This window comes from Apis florea, unplaced genomic scaffold (assembly GCF_048593485.1).
Source record: "Apis florea isolate Af1SG1 unplaced genomic scaffold, ASM4859348v1 contig_3170_pilon, whole genome shotgun sequence".
In the NCBI taxonomy this organism is placed as follows: Eukaryota; Metazoa; Arthropoda; class Insecta; order Hymenoptera; family Apidae; genus Apis; species Apis florea.
This window is the reverse complement of record NW_028256714.1, coordinates 334,843-355,359: the sequence shown is the minus strand read 5'-3', so window position 1 is coordinate 355,359 and position 20,517 is coordinate 334,843. Positions and strand designations below refer to the sequence as shown.

Here is a 20,517-nt window from a genome sequence, read left to right as displayed (position 1 = left end):
AAGAGCCGATTAACAGCCACTTTCAGCTCCGTCCATTAACGTCTCCCTCGTCCCCTTGTCGATTCGCGCCGATTCTTACGTACGGCTCTACGCTTCAACGATGTTTTCCGTTAATTCGTTTTTCTTCCCCCTTTTCCTTTTTTCTCCCTCCCCCTCCCCGCCTCCTCTGTGAAATTGGTCGCCGCGCAACGCAGTCGCGCGCCGCTAGAAATTCCAATTACATCCATATTCGAGTACACCTATAATTTCATCGTTGGCACGTTTACACGCAGGACAGCTCGTGACTGGCGACGATCGTTGCGGTTTTAACGTAATTAATAGAAACGGATGGAAAGGACAAAAATAGAATCTCTCGGTAGGTAGTAGTACGAGGGAAAACACGTATGCCATATGCCTCCCGTAATTTACTGCCTCCTTAATAGCAAAATTTACGAGACTGCGGCGAAAATTTTTTTAAAATTTCAAACACATCTCCCCTTATGGAATTCTTTATATACGTATATGTACATATGTACGTGTATATACATATATATATATACTTCGTACTTTCTATTTTAATTATTCTCGATCAAAGTAACTCGTATAAGCGTTGATTATGAACGACGCGATATCAACGGCTCGGATAATCGAATTATTCGAGAGAAAGGAAGGGGGAGTGGGGGGGAGGAAGGGGGGGGGGAAGGCTCGATCGATATTTGACGCCACGGTGTGAAGGCCGCTTAAGAAGCAAATGGCGGAGAGAAGGAACGACGAAGGAGTTCGAAGGAGGTTCGGTGAAACGAGTGTCGGATAATTAATTCGGGTGACCCTCGTTGTATCCCCTCGGAGAGATCGGTGGTAGCTCTCCCCTCCCTCCCCTTCTATTTGCCCCGGTTTCAGCCTCCCTCTCCGTTGGCAGGGTTCCACGGCTCGGCTCGGTGAGCTCCTAGCAGCCGGCTCGCTCGTTGATCGTATCGTGCCGCGGGTGATTTTAAATCAGAAAGTTAATTAGACGCGCTTCACTGTCCTTTATGTCGTTCGTCCGTCGCGTCCTATATCCTTTAACGTGTGTGTGTGTGTGTGTGAGAGAGAGAGAATGTGTGGTAGCTACTCTTTCTCTCTCTCTCTCTGTCTCGCTTCGGAATATACCGCTGTGAGCCGACCTTCATTATGCCAACTAATTAAACTCCAATCGGCTCTGACACTCGATGCCACGGCTCTACCGCTACCTCTATGCTTCTCGTTTGCACCGATCGACGCCATGCGTCTCGGTGTCAATCCGGATCTAGTCAGTCTGGGAATCGAGCTTTTTTTCTACTTCTTTTTTTTTTTTGATAAATAGACGATTTATTTCGTCGTGCAATCTGTTTTCCTTTTTTCTACGTTAATAGAATTCTATATATATATATATATATACATATATATTTTCACTTTTGTATTCATTTTTTTTCCTCGTTATGATTTTCTTTATAATAGCTTTATTCCCTTTTCTCTCCGATCCCTTTTGTCGATCGCGCTACACGTGGCAAGGTTTTCGGAATACAGATAAGGTTTCAAAGAGCGTTCGACAAAGGAGGCACGAAAAGGAATTATTAGAAGGAGGATATCATATTTTAACACACAAGGGAAGGGAGGAGGAGGAGGAAGAGGAGAAAAGGACGGGTGGAACTTTGAATTGATATCCTCTGCTTAGGGAATAATTGCGAATATGGTGCCTCGGATCGATCCATAACTGTAAGCTATAATTACATTAGGGGGTATTAGGGGTATTACGTCTATTATATTAATTTTCTATACTTGGAACGTGATTGTTAGGATGTTATCGCCGATCAAAAATCGACTCAATTTCCTTATTCGTATTGAAATTAAAATTGTACGTACGTATATATGGAAACTTACCTCTGCCACCGGCGCTTTTCAATCTGCAACACAGAAAAAGAAAATTTTCCGTTAAAAACGATCCATCTGATTGGATCAATTTTCGAAATATTAACATCAACTGAAAAAAATATGAAATCCCCTTTGTCAAAATGATGGGCAAAATTGAATAATCGAATTACGAATAAAGTTACTTCCATAAATCTGATAATTTATCGTCCAAAACGTATAATCCAAGATTGTACGAAAAACGGATCAATCTACACGTAACAGCCACGAATAAGCATTTTAATCAAGTAATCAACTCGAAGTAACTTTATTCGAGATTCTTAACTTAGACAACTTTCAACTTTTTCAGCTTAACGCCTCTACGACTCTGGTCTTTCGTCCGGGAAACGGTTCGTTGAGAAACGCGGCTCGATGTCTTTGGAGGAACGAAAGTATTCGAACGGTTGCCACGACGAGTTGTCCCCAGGTTTCGCAACACAACACCCTTCTTTTCCCTCTCTTCCCTCCTCTCGATTTCCTCCCCGACTTTTTTCGCGTTCGGATTCAAATCGACCGATCTAGTTAGCAACCGGTTCACCCCTCTCCCCCTCCCCTTATTATCTCGCCATTTCGATGCGCTGCGGTGGTAGGTGGTAATTTAACGGGAATCGATCCGAGCTAAACCGCGATCGTTTCGCGGATCTGGCTGATCGCCGATCCGTATCGAGCCTCCATCGTCTCCTCCTCTTCGCATGGATTTCGAAATCAATCTCACGGAAACGGGGCGCGCGCAGGTGTTTTACCGTTCTCGTATTTCGATTCGAAATTCCACCGGATGAATCTCTCTCTCTCTCTCTCTCTCTTCGATATCGTAACACCGCTCGTGATCGTAAAATTGAGAATCGCGATAATTGGAACTTTGTGAGAAATAGGCGGCATATTACGCGCCACGTTGGAATAAAATGGGGATTGAAATTTTGTTGGAAGAGAGATGTAGAATAGGGAGAAACGTTGTCGTACCGACCTTCGACAATGGAGAAGCGTCACCATGACCACAGCGCCGATACCCGCCGACACTAAGGACACTATCACCAGAGTAAGCACCCATCCAAGTTCTCCTGGAGCTTCTGCAAAAGAAAAGAGCGAAAAGGCAGGCGATTAGAAGACGAGCGTCGTAAATACCGTCGAGAACACGATTCCCTCTCGCACCATCGAACCGTAAAAGATCCACCGTCGTTTTCTTTTGCCCCTGTCGCCGCAAAAGAAAACGACGGTGTAAAAAGGATTCGAGTACTTTGCCGGAGAGAGGAGGGGACCGTTTTACCGAGACGTCTCATCGATGATCGTCGTCATTATGACTCTATTCCACCAAAGGCAAAAGCTTTCGAACCGGCGATATTTCGTATCCGATTCCGCTTCTAACTCGATCTTTTTACCTGTAATCGCTGTACCAGCCGCCATTATCCCTCGCCTTCCTCGAACCTTTCTCCTCCTCTTTTTCCTCCATTCTTATCGACCGAAACGTAACTCGTAAAAATCCTTCCTCTCCTTCTTTTTTTTTCTCTCCACGAACGAACCGTTTATTTGACCGGAAGCCATCGATATCCCGGATCGATCCAGCTAAATTATTCCTCTCGTTTCGTTCTCGTCGAGGGAATGTCACTCGAGCAAAAAAAAAAAAAAAAGAAAAAGGAAAAATTGCGCGCTGTTTCTTCGCACGGTTTCGCAATGTAAAATTATCCGAGCGAGGAGAAACTGCATAATTGGTCCACCGCGTCCGGTTTCCGCTCAGCGGGATCCCCGACCAACTTTTATATACGCGAGCATCCCCATTATTTCTGCGACGGATCAACACCGTTCATCTCGGCTGGATCTCGCCCGGTAACGAGACGCGAAATTATCGTAATCCAGAAACCGAAAGCGGTTCTTGGTCGAAAGAAGAGGTCGAGAGTTGTCTTATCTCTTTGTCGAGGTGTTCATCTGGCGCGCTGCGTAACGGCACGAGACGATTCGAATGCTCAAAATCGTAAAAGTTATTTTTATTTATGGGATTATTAGGATAATCGTCCGAGACTGAAATATTTTCGAAATTTATAGTATGTATCTGGTTTATTCGTACAATTATTATCTCTTAATTTACGAATATTACGAGAAATGAAGAAATTTTGCATATTACATCGATACGAATTCTTACGCTGGTTTCCACGCTAATGCATTTCATAGATTTAAATATAATTTTGGATTAGTACACAGCAATAGACAAATACATATACATGGTAGAAAGAAAAATTAACGTTTCCTTCCGACTCAACCAAGATTCGCAAGACTTCTTTTCAGCAGTGATAGATGGAGTCCTTTGCTAGGATCATTTATTTCGGACGCATATCGTGTCGATAGTAGTAGAAAAGATATTGAATGTTATAATCATTCAAGACTGGAAACTGAAATATTTTCGAAGCTATTTAATTATTTCGATACGATATTAACCCTTTGCACTCATATTTACATTTAAGAAGGTTACCAATAATCAAGGTAACAAGAGTCTTTAGAATGTAATTATATTATACGTATATTTGTATAATGTAAATATCATATTCATAAATTATTATCAACAATTATAGGAAATAAAAACATTTTTATACAGAATACTCTGAATTCTGTGCATCGAGGTTTAGATACGGAAAGAAAAATAGGCGTTCCCTTTCGAATTAACCAATCAGAGAGATTTCTTTGCACCAGTGAAACGGTAGATGTCGCCAAGCGAGGCCAATTAACACCGATAGCGTTTGGGATTCGAGTTCAACGCGTATCCAACGCGAGAGGTTCGAATATATAATGTGATAAAATAATTAAGAAATTCACGAGAAAGAGAGTGGGTAGCGCCACGAATGGCGGTTGTCAACGTGTACACGCTTGCCTCTTTGGAACGTTTCTTTTCATGTTTCGCGACGATTTTCCACGAACCACTTCTCGACAGGGAAGAAAGAAGACGGCCGCGATTTAACCAGTTTCCAGGCCGCGATTCTCGGGATCTCTCGCTTTCAACCGGTCGTCGAATATAATACGAAGGCTATGACGATCCCATCCGATATCTTAATTCTTCGGTCAAACGATTTCTCAGATTAGAGATTCGAAGCTTTAATCGAGAGCGTTTTCCGCGGAACGAGTCAATTTTACAGCAACTGACCTTTAATGAACGTGATTTACTTTAGGGAAGGAAATCCTATTCGTTTTATCCGTGGTTCGTTTGCGCTAATCGACGATGTTATCGTTTTCTTTTTTCATTAAAAACGACTCGTTTCTGTGCTACGATATTCCACTTGAACGATTAACAAACACATGTTTTTTTATACAACGTTTGATCTTTCGATTTCTTCGCGTATGCTGCGAATCGCGGATTACTCAACCTCGTGGAAAAAACCTTTTGGAAAGCGTTTCTCACGTTTTCGTCTCGTCGCGTTCGAAAACAAAGCGAAAACGTAACGTAACCGTTGCTAAAAATCGATTCAGCAATTTTTACAATACCCAATCCCCATTGTGCACGTTATTCTATTCGTCGCGTCGTATTCGATGCTCGCGGACAAAGGATCCGTTCGAGAGGGAAGAAAGAGAAAAAAAAAAAAAAAAAAAAAGGGTACGAACGAAGGCATCGAGAAAGAGAAGTAAACGATATAAGAGCGACGCATTCGTGCGCGTGTCACGAAACGTGACATTTTTTACGCGCTCCAACTTATGGAAAACAGTTTGTTCGAGGAGCTGCTCACCCTATTCGATCGAGCAACCCTCGTAGAATCATGCCCCACCTTTGCGTTTGAAAATTGTTTCTAATGCTCGTATCTCGATCGAATTCTTGATAACTTTCAAGTGTTAACGAATCGCACGGTACTAGTCGTAAAAAAAAAAAAAAAAAAAAGGAAAAAAAACGATCACGAGTCAAACTAGTTGTTGAATCTATCGATAAAGAAATCGATAAAGTATTTCAGCGGCGGGAACAGAGTAGAGTTGGGTATTAATTTAAAAAGTAACTAATTAAAAATAAAGTTACTTCGAGTAATTCTTCATCAATTGGAAATACGCACACCAGTATAAATTAATTGAACCGAAAAGATTGAATTCAAGTTTCGTTGGACGCTTAAAATTCTATTCTTCTCTATCTTCTAACCTGCGAACTGTGCGTGAAATCGAGGGGAGAGCCGAGAACGAGAGGAGAAAAAGAGGAGGACACTGTGCGAGAGCGTGTAAGTTCGAATTAACCTCGGCATCGCGAAGAAGGCGAGATCGATGATCCCGAGAGGGACACAGCCCTTGGCCTATCGGTGTCACTTTTTCAAACTACGAGCGCAACAACGTGCACGCTACGACCGATAACGTATCCCAGAACACAGTTATCGATCACTCTCGTCGCCTATCGGATGATTCCGTGCGTCGACTCTCTCGTGTGCCGCGCGAACATCGTCGTTTACGAGTCGGGTTGCTTCGAATAGAGGAGGAGGAGGAGGGAAGGACGAGAGAGAGAGAGAGAGAGAGAGAGAGAAAATCGTTTCGATTTTTCGAGAACGTCCCTCATCTCGAGTTCCCTTCTGTCAGAAACGAATCAAGCGTGGAAAAAGGGGCGTGTTTCTCTGTTCGACCCTTCGTACGCCTGTCGATTTCGCGTCAACCGTAAGAAATCCGTTCGACCATCCATTCCTCTCGAATTCCAATCTGTCTCGATTATCGCTTTCTCGTTCGTATGAAGATAAAACAGAGGAGATGGAAATTTTTGAAGAATCTTCTTCGTTTCTAACGCGATCCGGGCGTTAAAGCGCGAGTTGAAGTTTCTTCTTCTCGAGGGGGGAGCAAAAGTGAGGGCAAAATGGCCGGCGATAAATGGCAAGATGTTCGCCGATTGGCCGATCGTTCGATCTTCAGGTTGGCCATTAACCGCGGCAAAGATCGAAGCAACGCGGGGTATCTCGATATTTCACGATCGTTTTAATCTCGTTAGACGGTTTTGCCATTCGCTCGGAGCGTTCGTAAATGCATCGCGATACCCCATCGATCGATTCGCTCTTCCATTCCTTCCACTCCGCTCTCTCTCTTCCATTCTCTTTTTTTATCGATTACTACTTCTATCTCTTTTCGCTTATTTTATTTCTCCTCGCTCGGATTAATTTTTCCAAGGATTTCCCTTTCCAAGGATCCTTGAAAAATAAATTTTCGAAATATTTAAAAAAAAAAAAAAAAGAAACCGCCGTTGTTTGAAACCTCGACGTGTGTGCGAGGCATTTAAACCTCGACCAGGTTGCAATTTACATTCCCTGGAAAGGAAGCGGGGGACAAAGCGTCTCGTTTTACCGAAGGATTTTAGAAATCGTAAAAATGACGGTATATTCGCAACAATGCGCCGTACTTTTCGAGCGGAGCAGGTCGGCCACGCGCAGGAGGGGGATCGTATTTATTCAAACGAGTCGATAAGAAAACCACCGGATGGACTCGTCCCTCCCCCCCGGGAGTCTCCGGTTGTATTTTCACCTTAACCCATCGAAACGACTACGCCGGTTAATAAATTCGTGCCGACCGGAGTTGGCCCCCGGTTCTTACCTCCCCAACGTTTTCCACCTTTTATATGTATATATATATATATATACATGTATCTCGTTCATAATATATGTATCTCTCCTTCCGCTTTTTTTCCATATTCCAATTCGATCAAAGAACCGAGACTTACGAGTTTTCGACTCGACGACCACGAATACGTCGTTCGATCGATTCTTCTTCTGTAGAATAGAATTTCGATACTTTTCGATTAAAAATTAACACTGGAAGAGGTTATTCTCGGGCAACTTTCACGAAGCAGATGCTCTCGAACACGCGAAAGACGCGCGTGGAATGCAAAACACCGGACAACCGGTATGATTTACGCTCGTCGTTGTCGCAGCTGAAAAATTCCCGCTTCACGAACGACGGCATTTTTCTCGTGTTCTCGACCCAAGCCTCCCCCCTCTCTCTGTCTCTCCAGCCTCGAATTACCGAGGTTCGACAGGTAGTTGGCCTTTCTTCGGCCCGTCATTTATCGGGGGCCGCGTATAAATGAATTTTTTCTCGCTTCCCTCGTGGCGTGGCCGGAATCTAATTTTCGATTTGTAAGCTCGTCCGTGGGGGGTCGACGCGCACGCCGCCGTTATTCTCCGCCACCATTTTACACGTGTTGCCTGCCACCGGCGACACTCCATCCCCGACACGCAACCCACTTTATTTACGACTTATCGGCGAGTATTTCGCGCGGAACGAAAAAGCGGAGAGACGCGAACCAATTGACGTCTCTCTGGAAAATATATTTTTCGTATCGAGATGAAAAAGCTCACTTCCATTTTCTTCGATGCATTATTTCGAACGCGTCCAATCGTCTCCCGTTTCGTTCGGCCGTAACCGATTTTCCTACGACAATCGAGGCGAACGCGCTCTTCGATTTTTCACGCATCGATGTCGAACGTTTCGACTCGAAAATTTATTTACACTTTTGTTATCTTTCTCGTTTCACTCGATTGGTACAATCGTCGTGTAGAATCGATAATTGTTATTGCTTCGAACAGCTGGAGGAGGATTTCACGAATCACACGACTGTGGTGTGGTTCTGAAAGCGTTGAACGAGGGAAAGGCGGCGAAATACGTTTCGAAATCTATTACGCAAACCTATTAATTTCGAGTCGAATCACGCTCGCCTCGTTCGCTTCGTCGTGCACGCGAACAGATCCGATTCGTACCGAGTATCGTTCGAGACATTAATCATCGGTGTCGTCCCGATACGTATCGACTGTTTGACAGCCCATATCCACACTGCTTTTTTATGAATTATCCAATATACGGTTTCAGGGCCGGTTCATCGAGTTTCACCCCTTCCCTCCCTTTTCGCACCGTGCCCGTATATTACGGAGGAGTCCTTCTACTCATCGCGCGTTATTATTATTAATAAACGACCTACCGGAGTGTTTTAACGTTTTTAATGCAGGCCGCATTATTTTCGCATTCTTCTTCCTCTTCTTCTTCTTTTTCTTGTTTGAGAGAGAGAGAGAGAGAGCGAATCGTGGTGTTTCAAGCGAACGTTTCGAACGTGTTGTACGTACACGTCGATATATATTTCGCAAAATTATATATTCTTAACAACAAGCGTAATTACGTTGTTCCACGCTTGACGAGTTTTTTTTTTTTTTTTAAATTTCGTGGTATTATCCAAGGAAGGATAAGAATAGGACGGAAAGAAGAAGGGAAGAAACGATCGATCGACTCAACTGGCTCGCGTTCGTCTTCGATCGACTCGTAGTAGTAGAATTGCTTCGTTCAATTTCCGCGGTCGGGAGTAATCGGAATATTTACCTTCATTGGCGATAAATTTGTAACCTATATGCCCGTAACTTGTAATTTGTAAAAGATGATGACGGTGAGAACGGGACGGGTTCGATCGTAACTTTTATCGATAACAATTTCATTTCGCTAAAACGACGTGGCGCCGCCGTATATCGCTATCCCTCTCCGCCTCATCGAATTTATTCGATCGTATTACCATTATATATCACACGTCCATTTTCTCGAGATGCGTTCGCGGTTTGCCGATGATTGGACGCTATTCACTCGCTTCCGTTTCGATACGCCGCGTCCAACCCCTCTCCCTCCCTCTCCCTCCCTTTCGTCCTTCATATTTCACGCGACGTTTAATTACGAGCGTTTATCACGTTGTCAACGTTGTGGCGTGCAAGGTAAGGGAAGAGGAGAGAGAGAGAAAAAGAAAAAAAGAAAAGAAAAGAAAAAGAATTTCTCATTCGCTGCCTTGTATTGTATCACGATTACGTCGCGTGGACAAGTGTGCACAGGCCGCGTACAGTTAGCGACAAAATAATTAAGCACGTTCGAAGGCGTTTCAAAGGACAGTTCTCTTGCTTCCATCGGACGGAATCCTTGAATTACGACTCCCTCGGCTAATTACCGAGAGAAGTTACGCAACCGGCCTATTCGTAAGCCGTTCATTAATCATCATTAAGAAACGATTCGCGCCTGATAACATTTCGCCTTCCCCCTGAATCAACCGAGATTTCGCGACGTAAAAGGAGGACGTTCGTCAAGGCTCGTCCTCTCTCTCTCTCTCTTTCTTTCCGAAGAAAGAATACGAAGCGAGCGAGCACATCATCCTTCTCCGCTCTATTCACCCACGAACGAAACGATTTGAAAACTTTCTCGCGGGTAAAATCGGGAGGAGGAGCTCGTTCCAGAGTTGAGAAAAAAAGAAAATCGCGTTTCATCTTCACAAACAACGATCGACGACGATTATTATTACTCTCTCTCTCTCTCTCTCTTGATTTTCTATACGCGCCTCCGGCTGGCGCTTAATCACCGCCCGACAACAAGAGCGACACGAAGCGGATGAGACGAGGAGGAGGAGAGAAAGGAGGAGGAATAAAACACTCGCCGCGTGGTTCCAAAGGGGGAGATCCCTCGAAAATCGGCAAATTATACCGACCGATATGCCGCTGCTTCCCGCGCTATCTAGCGGCGTGCCGACCAATAAATATGTCATTAACAGGGATAATTTATCGACGACGGGGCCTTCCCCCCGTTTACACGCTCGTGTGCGCCCCTGGAACGGATGCTCGCCTCGCGATAATTGAGCCGTCGTCCGCCACCACGCAGCGCCAATTTTAATCGGCCTCGGTTTTTTCGCCTCCGCGGGCGAAATCCGCGATCGTCCTCCTCCTCCTCCTCTTCTTCTTCTTCTTCTTCTTCTTCTTCTTCTTCTTCTTCTTCTTCTTCTCTTGCCCCCCCAGGTGACCGACGATTCTCTTATTCTCCTCTCGATTCGCTCTCGATTCTCTAATCCCTTCTTGCACACGCTCTTCTTCCCAGGTTATTCGGTTTGCTCGTTTTTATCGTTAATCGGCCGCTTTGTAACTGTCGGAGGGGAGGAGGGAGGGACGATTACAACCTCTTAAGGATATTTCATCGCTTGTTTTTCGCCTCTGCCCCTCCTCTTTTTGCCTCGCAACCGCGGTGGTTCGAAGAAGAGATCGAAGCTCGAGCGAGCCAATCGATTTTCCTCCGATTCTTTTCGAAAGGTGGCGACGAATTCCACTTCTCGAGTTTTCTTTCCTTCGACCACCCACCAGGAGGGAAGAGATCTTTATTTCTTTCCTTCCATCTATCGAATTCATCATCGGACGAAGAGATGAGCGAGATCGAAAAGGGTTTTTTTGACGCGTATCCACTTGGAAAGAAAAAAAAGTGAAGGAGCAATGTATACTCGAGAGAAATTAGTCGGTCGTAAATAAAAGTGGCGCGATCGAGGATTTTTAAGAGCGTCGCTCGATAAGGCCATCTCCGACTACCTGATATAGTCCCGCAGCTTCGTCCGATTCATTATATATTCACAGATTTTATCCGCTCGCTGTGGAAATAGTCGCGCCGAATAAATCATAAGGAAACCGCAACTGTATACCTGAGCAATTAACCAGACCGCAGACGGGGTCTTAATGTCTTAATAGCGATGCGGTTTCCGTCCTTTCCCGGAATGCTTCGTTCTTTGGATTCCGGTTGGGATCGTTAATTAATGGCCCGTATTTTTTTTTTTTTCTTAAAATTCCTCAATTTCCTTCCTTTCTCTTTTTCTCTGATCGACACGATAAATATCGATCGAAAGAACTAATTGCAAGTAAAAAATATATATATATATATATCTGTGCGTTAAACGAGTTAATTGGCTCGGACGACCGCCAATTTTCCTCCTACTAATATAATACCGGCAAACAACTATAAAATTTAATTCCACTTTATTTACGATCAAATTTTTCCAGATAGACGCGCGCGATTAAAAAAGAAACGAGAGATATACGACGATGGGTTGGAAAGGTTGGAAGGAGTTTTGCTGCACGACGGCAAATCACTTTTACTCGCCCTTTTACGAGCTTTCGAGAACCCGGTACGGGAGAATGTCCAGAGAGGGACCTTGCACCCTGCGTCGCGCATCCGACTCGGTCGGTTGTCAAAAGATATTTAAGCCCGATCCTCCTAAATGCCCGTGTAAACAAAGATCGCGTTCCGAAAGCGACCGACGAGTGTCCTTCAAAAATTTACGACGCTAGAGTTTCCTCGGTGAAATTAATTTAACGTAACTTCGTATTCAACGTATTTTTATTTCTATCTATCATCGGATTATTTGTTCGCGATTCGTCCGTTTCGATTTCACGGGACAGATATTTCTATGAAGTTGGAAACGATACTCGCACGCTTTCTCGAAAACACGCCGTAATTCACCGTTAATCGTTCCAAGTCCCTTTTACAAAGCGATAACGCGAGGCCGAGCCGCCTTGATCAAATCGTCTCGTTGCTTCGATCAAACGAAGGTGAGAGAAAACTAAAGCGAAAAGGATTGTGTTTCGAATCTTTCCAATTTGGTCAATCGCCGCGACGAGTTAATCGAAGAGAGCGTGCCGGTGGCGCCACAGCGACAGCAACGGGCCAAACTGGAACTCGAGTTCGGCAATTGCTCGTTGTTTCGTGCGCCACACGAAGAGATTCTTCCGCTCTGCTCCATGTTTTTAACAGGCATCTCGTGTGCCTCGGATATTGCCACTCTTTTTTTCCCTTCCACTCCCTTTTTTCAACTACGATCTACACGCTTTTCCTTCCAATACCATCCGGCTTGTTAAGAATACAGAATTTGTACATTTGCCGGTTGAAGAATTGAATCGAGAAAAAAAATTACTTTTAATTCTAAAAGGGAGAAAGAAAAAATTACTTTACGACCGTGTCGAATGAGAAAATTTTATTCGACGATTATTTTTCAAATTGAGCGTGCGTTTCACTTGAAAGAGTAAAACTAAGTAAGATTCGATCGCGTCGCATTAATCTAGAATCAAAGTACGCATTAATCGTGGCGCGGCAATCGTGTCATTACTGTATCGTAACGCGATTATTATCCATCTGGACGGCGATGGAATTATACCGCTTTCACGGCCGACTCAATTGCCATCACTCGGAACTATAATCGAGATAAAACCGTGGAACGGCGGTTCGTGATTGAAAATATGCGTAAGGTGTAGGCACGACGGTTGAGGCCAGTTGTGGACGGACGCCACGCACACCGGGGGGGATATACGAGCGAATAAAGAAACGGCCGAGAACAGATCCATCACCGGGTGGTGGAACGATCGTCCGCCCGATTTATCCGTCATCCGATCTAAGGTTCACCAGCCCGTCACCAGCTTCCAATACGCGGTCCAAGGTGTGGCAGCGGAGAAATCGAAGCCGAATCGAATCGGGTGGGTCGCGAGGAATGCCAATGCCATTCGCGACGATACACTTTTCCCGAATTACCATCCAAAAGAGATTTCGATTCTTCGCAGAGGTCACAAAGTAAGGTCGCAAAGTAGACTTTCCTCTTCTTCTCAACGTTTTCCTCATTTTCACGACGATCGACGAGTAACGAAACGATCTTTAGCAAAATTTTTTCTTTATCATCTTTGCAATCTTTGTCGCATCTTTCTCCCCTCGTCGAACGCTTGACTTCGAATAACAAAACCGACTAATTTCCACTCGAACACGATCCCTGTTCGGATAAACGGAAGCGGCCGACACGGAAATCGCAACAACATCTGTTCTCCATCCCATCAATCTCGTCCTCGGCTGGTTGCGCGGCGTTCAATCATCGGGATTACTCGAGGGATAAAAATCGGTTGGCGTTCATAATGCTTTCAACAACGCGAATCGCTCGTTCGTAAACCCGGCAACAACGTTCAATCGTGAAAATTCTCAGGGAATCGCCGGCTCTCGCACGATTCACCCCTCCTCCTCCACCGTTTACTTCTCTCGAGGAATAATCTCCTCGGGCTACGCGAGCCAACGTCGAGTTAACGGAATCGTTCATACTTTGCGTCGTGTATGGAGGAGGTATACACCGTCAACGTCACTCGTCGAGCAAACGTGCAAGAATAGAAATCGTAGTGGATCTCTTGGTTCGTCGAAGGGTACGCTTCCTCACCGAAGAAGAGAAGAACGGTCGAGTGTAATCGGTAAATGGTCGCGGCGAGGAGGGGAACAAAGCGGGCATTATAGCTGTTTGGGAGCATTGGGCACCGACTTTCATTGGCCTCTTTATTCCTGTCCGTCCACTTTCGTGCTCCATTTTCATTCGTTGCGTTACAATCGTCCTTTCTACCACCAGCCTGGACTCGAAACGACGCGAACAAAGTAATGTTGTACGAGTGAAAATAATATCGACTTTGTATCCTCGTTCTTCAAAATTTTTTAACACGTACAGATGTTTTTGAAGATCACGTTTTGAAGGAAATAATATTTTCACGAAAGATCGGGGGGGACAGACGGAAAGGATACTAATAGCGCAGCTATTCGCTCGAGCTAAAGCCAAGATAACGGTCTTGTTGAAATTCGAAGAGTGATAAATTCAGTTTCCCTAAGATGTCAAGCTCGCATTCGTAACGGCTCTTTGAAATGGAAACATAACTCTTCCCTTCGATGTAATAAAGCGTTTAATCCGGGGGAGGACGCTCTAAGTACATAACAAGATCAAAGAGCAGCAACGTCTTGAGCTCAGCAACAACAGCTTTACAGTTTCACGAGAAATAGCTCGTTCAATATTCCGAAACGTTTCTAGATCCCGTCGCGATATCACACACAGACGACAAATTCGGGGGGGAGAAAATATAATTGGCGACACGAGCAAGAACGAAAACGAATACGAAAACGATCCAAGAAAGAAAAAAAAAAAAAAAAAAGAGAATCACGGTTCGAACCGTAGCTTAACAGCTGGAAGATTGGTCGATTTGGCAGGGACGACGCGGTGGTATTTCTATCGGTTCTAATGTACCGATATACACGGCCGGCTGTTAACAACTCTTTTTCCTTCTCGCGAGCGCTCGCGTCGCGTGAAACAAGATAAGGAAAGAAACGAGGGATAAATAACCGTGGCTACCTCTCGCCGGCCATCCTCTCCCCACCACTATAAGAATTCCTAACTTCGTGCGTGTGTGGGTCGCCCGCCGTGGTGGGGAGAGAAAAAAGAAGAGGAAAAAGAGAAAGAAGAGGAGGAGGAACGCGGATGTTTCCGGAACCCGATAGATGGCCCGTGTTTCCGAGATAAGCCGACCAAGCTCGGCATAGTTCGGTAAATGGGAATGATATCGAGACGAGCGTGTTGGGAAACACGCGACAGCCTGTCTCCTCCCCGGTAATCGACGTGCCTCGTAATCTTAATTACCCGAAATACCGGCAAAGGGGAATCGCGTAGCTCGGTGTGTATCGATACAGAGACGTCTCCACGGACGAAGCTTGTTAAGTGCGATCCTCGTGAGAACTTTTATGCGCGCCCTCTGTCATCGAGCAGGAGAGAAGGGAATGAGGTTTGGCTTCAATGTATATACGCAGCTGCGTTTAAGAGAGGATAGGGACGAGAATCGGGTTTGAAAAATCGTTTAAAATCAAGCGAAGAATAATTCGTCGTCGTCGTAATAAAATCGTTACTTATTCCTCGCGTAAATTTTAATTGGACCTCGAAGGTGGTCGCTTTTACGAAACTCGAGGATCAATTTACGCGTATTTGCTTCCACTATCTATAAATGATAGTCGCGAATTGGAGCGAAGCTCTCGTTAAGCGCGACCCACGCGAAGATGTCAGATAACCACGCTCTATTATATTATATTCTGCAAGACGCGGATCTTTACATTGACGTCTTGTTTTCTCAGCGATATCGATGTTCTTTTACGATAGATCTTCTTAATAATTCTAAGTCTCGAGCAACGCTCGACCGATTTCCGATTAATTCGTATCGTTCTGAAACGTTTACGAACGTTCTCTGTTTACATTCGTATAACGTGTTTTGGAACGCGCGGCGATGAAAGGGTCGATGAGAAAAATACAGTCGAAGGTCCGTTCCTTTGCACACCATTTAATTAATTAATCGACGATCGAATTTGCCATGCAAATAGAATTTCGCTCGACCACTTGTTTTCAACATTTTTTTCGCGCGAATCATTACGCTTGTTTGTTTACGCGAGCTTTAACCAGATCTCTAGGGAAGTGAAGAAAGAAAGAAAAAGAACTCGAAACTCGACGTGTCGTAACCCTCGTCATTCTACATATTATACATATATATACGTACACAATTGCACTCTAGAGGGACTCTCGTTACTCGATTGGATGAAAAGAAAAGAAAAAAAATCGGCAAAATTGGAGGATAAAGCGAGCGAGCAAGGAAAGGAAGGATTCGATCGTCCCATTTTTCACTCGTTCGAAAGGTCGAGTCGCGGAGAGAACAATCGCTCGGCGGGGATTAACCGCGCCGATAAATGGGAGCGCGCGTAACGAATCGGGTGGGGTGTGTGCACGCGATCGAAGGGGAGGGGGGGGGGCGCGCACGAGTGCACGGTAGCCCTGCAGCGCGCAAGGAACCGCTGCCAATAAATCTACGTGGGCGAGATTGCCTCTAAGATTAAAAGTGCGGGGAGGAAGGGAACCCTCCCCCGGTTTCGGCCCGCTCTCGTTTGCATCCTCGCACTTTACGGGGCCGCGAACCAGGTCTGTTCCTTCTTCTCCTCTTTTTCTTTCCTTTCGTTCTCGAAATTCGAACACGCGACACCTCTCCAGACTCTCGATTAGATTCGAGGCTCAATTAAACGGGGGACGTCGCGATTTATCGCCCCTCCTCGTTTGCGCAAAAGCGAGCTCGTTTCACGGGTCGGTCTCGTAGCCGCCAATGATAATAATAAAGACCATTCGCTTTTCGAAATGTATCGTCGATTCTCTAAGGCGGCGCCTTTTTTTAAAGACGATTCCTTCTCGAGCAAGAGGGGCGAGCACGAGAACGAGCGAATTAAAAGAGCTTCAGCTGTATCGGACGCGATCGTATCGAACAATTGCATTTCAAGAAATCGCGGTTGATCGAATCGGCGCGCGTGATTAACTCTCGACGAGGCGTGGAGGGATCCGGTTGCGCAGTTCGATTTCGACTTCCTGCGGGATGCTGCCACCACGTTTCTTACGGCAGCAGCCGTGCTTCTTTGCGGTTGTTGTCGGCACCGGTCGTTGGACGCGGCCCGCCGCTCGTTTCGCTCGGACGGTTCGTCGTAAAATCGTTGGGGCGGTCGTTGATGGAAACGCGTGATCTCGCTTCGTCGCGTGGTAATTCGCAATCCGTTCGATTAACAGGGAGGAAATACCAGGCAAACGATTCGCAAAGCCTCCGAAGCGACGAGAGCGTTCGAGATCAAGTTCTTTCACGGCTCTCGATGGGGGCTCTCCGCTATCTCGTAATTATTACGCGTCGCGGAAGACGCCGAGTGACGCGGCCATTATCCTCTCCTCTCTCATTCGTGCCTGTCGTGTTTTCTCCAAAATGGCGGCCGAAATTTTCAACGATCGTCTCGAAAATCCGTATTATTCCATTTCCTCCCTGACGAGGGGAGGCGACGAGAGAGCTCGTTGTTTATTAATCGCACGGTAGGATGCACGCAGGAGGGCTGCCATTTTCGTGGCGCGGCGCAACAGAGGCGTAATAAACCGGTGGAATTCGTGGTAATGGCGATAATGCGTGGCTGGAACGATGGGGCCCGTAGGGGCTAAAACGAGGAGGAGGGCGCCTCGAACAGGCCTCGAAACGAGGAGAGGTGGGGCACCCTCCTTCTCCCCACGATACTCGACACTTACGCGCGTACTTGCACGCTCTGGCTCGCGTACGTGCGAAAACCTCGCTCCTTCGGGATCGTGGCTGGCCTCCTGATTGGACGAATTCTTCCAATCGAACGTACACATCTCTCTCTCTCTCTCTCTCTCTCTCCCTCTCCCACCGAGAGAACCCTTTTCAATCAACCACCTCGTTTCGATCTCGAACGGGAACGTTCGAGAGAGCAATGGTCGATTGGATTCCGTTTCTGTCCCTCGCAATACACACACACACACACATATATATATAAAACTTGTTCGTTTACGGCCGATTTTACTGTTTCCGATATCCGATTTCAATTAATCGGCTCGCCCCCTTCGAGAGAAATCGACGGGTATCGGGTTCTTTCTGCTCGGGGTGAATAAAAACTTTGGTAATAATTCGGAGACCCCTGTGCGAGGATTTTCAATTTAAACTTCTTCGATTACAAACGCGTTAACTCGATCGAAGAAAGGAAGAGGGTAAAGCGGGGGGGGGAGGGAGGGAAAGAGGCATACAGGAGTGGTCGAGGCGGGTCTCCGATTGGCTCGAAACGGCCGAGCCGGATGCGGAGGTCGGGCCAAAGCGAGGGCGAGCTCTTGAATTATCCGTCTTAATTTGTCCGTCACGAGAATTAGCGCGAGTCGAATGAGGGAGGAGGAGGAGGAGGAGGAGGAAGGAAGGGATCGCGCGCGAGAGAGCACGAACGGGGCCTCCCATGGTGCATCCAAACGATCGACCTTTCACCCTTTCCCCTTCGAACCTGTATGTATATATATATATATAACACACCTAGACCTCCCGTCTTTCTTTCTTTCTCTCCTTCCTCGAGTTTCAATCAATTTCCTCCTATCGATTATCGCGTCCTCGTTTTTACGTATCGATACATCTCGCGTTTCAACGCTCTTTTCAACGCGATAGATTGGTTCGAGTGGAGCGTGGCCTATTCTCGATTTCGATCACGTAACACGTCTGGCTGATTTCGTTATTCGATCATATTTGGGACACGTATCCTTGATTTAAGGCTCGCCCTAATATAGTGCTGCCACTGTATCCGCAGCTGCCCAAACGCTCGAACGGTTCCGTAATGAAATCGTTTCCTCCCTTTTCCTTATGCAAAGGAACGACTTGGAAGATCGCCGCGCATCACCGATAATCGCCCTCATTTTCTCGCTCCGAGCGAAATTCTTCCAACAGACATTGCAACGGGCTCTCGCTTCGGAGTTAAAATCCTCGAGCGTCATTCGAGAAAGCTGTTTGCTCGACGCAAATACGGTGGAGTATGTACAAAAGAAAAAGAAAAAAAAAAAAAAAAGAATAATAATAATCCTTAATGTTGCTACCCCAACTCCGAGTTTTCGAGTGGGGTCCGATTGAAGTGGCGACTCCGCTCGAAACGTCATCTCGCGGAGATGACGGGAAAGAAAACAGTGGGACAGGAAAGGATCTTAATTAAAACCCGTGGAGGAGGCGAGTTGTTTCGACCACGTACGACTCGGAATGCTAGCAACATCTGTCCTATCCATCGAGGGAAAACGGAGGCGATTCGACTTACCGAGGGTGCCGTCGAGGGAGAAGGAATGCCTGTCGTTTCTCCACGCCCACGAGCACAGGTCACAGGTGGTGAGTCCGTCGGTGGTAACACCCTCCTCCGGTAAATAAGGCGGCCTGGGCGGCGGTGGCACGAAGCTACCGATCACAGCCCAAAGAGAGTCGACGTCGTTCCCGACGCCCGTGTAGTACAGCAATTCCTCCTCGGCCACACCGGCGAACCAGTCCATGTCGTTCACGCCCGGATGAACCGTGTTTGTGCTTGGCGTGCTCGTGCTGCCCACCGCCACCTGCAACGTCATCGCAAACATTTTCACAACGCAATTTTTCAATCACCCATTTTCAATCACCCATTTTCAATCATCCACCTTCCTTCGCTACGGACGACTTCCTCGCCACTGCACTAAAAATGGACTCGAGAAAGAGATCGTCACAATTCGAGTTGCTTTACAGGTTTTTATTGAAATAATCATTTTACGCGGACCGATTATAGTCGTAGTAGCGTTAATTTTCGAAGTTTTTGGAATTCTTCGCTAAGTCTTTGGAAAAAGATGACGATCAACGATGATGTGATCATCACCGAGTATTAAACAGCGAGTAAAAAAAGCGAGTGCGTTTCGTCGCTCGAGAGTTGTTGTACGAGAGAGCGGCGCTTTGTGACGAGACGGCCCGAGTTCCTAACTCCTACGACAAACAGTGAAGACGGCGCGGGCGGTCGCAAACAAAATCTTTCCTTCCACGTTGGACCTGCAAGTTTTAAACCTCGTCGGTAAACAGTGACGAAGCGTTCGTGCGCTCGTCATCGGCCTTGGTATCGTTTCTCGTAAATTGGGGCATCGTACCAAGCAACGCGATGACGTTGCATCAATTTTTTTCACGTTTTTCAATTTCCTCGATGATAAGGATATTCGAGAAATCGTTAGACGTTTAAATAAAGGGTTATAATGAAGGATACAACGATAGAGCACCTGTCACGTTTTTATACGTTCTATACGTGTTATTTTTTTATCGAACTGTTGTAATGATAAAAAAATTGTTCGTCGAATCTCATTATTTCCACGATCGGTCTTTATTACAGCCAGCTTATTAATTGTATCGTTACATACCGGTTTTTAGTTGTAAGCAATTACAACTACTATGTTGTACTTTTCGATCGATATTTATTTCGATTTTTTTCGATTTGACGATTAATTTTCCATATCGTAATGGATTTAGGAATAATTTACGCAATATTATGTGGACAACAACAGGAATTAACAAAGTTTTCGTGAAGCAAAATTAAATTTAAATTATATTTCTGCTCTATGAAGTTTAAGTTTTTATTTTATTATTATTTACCGTTTCTGGATTTTTGGACCGTATAAAAAACTCGTGTCGTATCGCGAAGAATACGGCGCAGATATAATACGCAAATTACATCGCCAAACATTGATGCTTG

The 20,517-nt window shown here is 45.6% G+C and overlaps 1 protein-coding gene across 5 annotated transcripts in view; it reads right to left on the bottom strand.

Annotated features, from left to right (window-relative positions):
- The window catches only part of LOC100868453 (uncharacterized), a 56,057-nt gene that overhangs the window by 3,919 nt on the left and 31,621 nt on the right, over positions 1-20,517 (bottom strand). For all 5 annotated transcript variants that reach the window (XM_086909887.1, XM_012485372.3, XM_086909889.1 and 2 more), the window contains exons 2-4: positions 19,084-19,369; positions 2,870-2,972; positions 1,879-1,901 (exon numbers count right to left, since the gene is read on the bottom strand). In XM_086909887.1, coding sequence (XP_086766013.1) covers positions 1,879-1,901; positions 2,870-2,972; positions 19,084-19,369 — 412 coding nt within the window. The remainder of the gene's footprint in view (positions 1-1,878; positions 1,902-2,869; positions 2,973-19,083; positions 19,370-20,517) is intronic.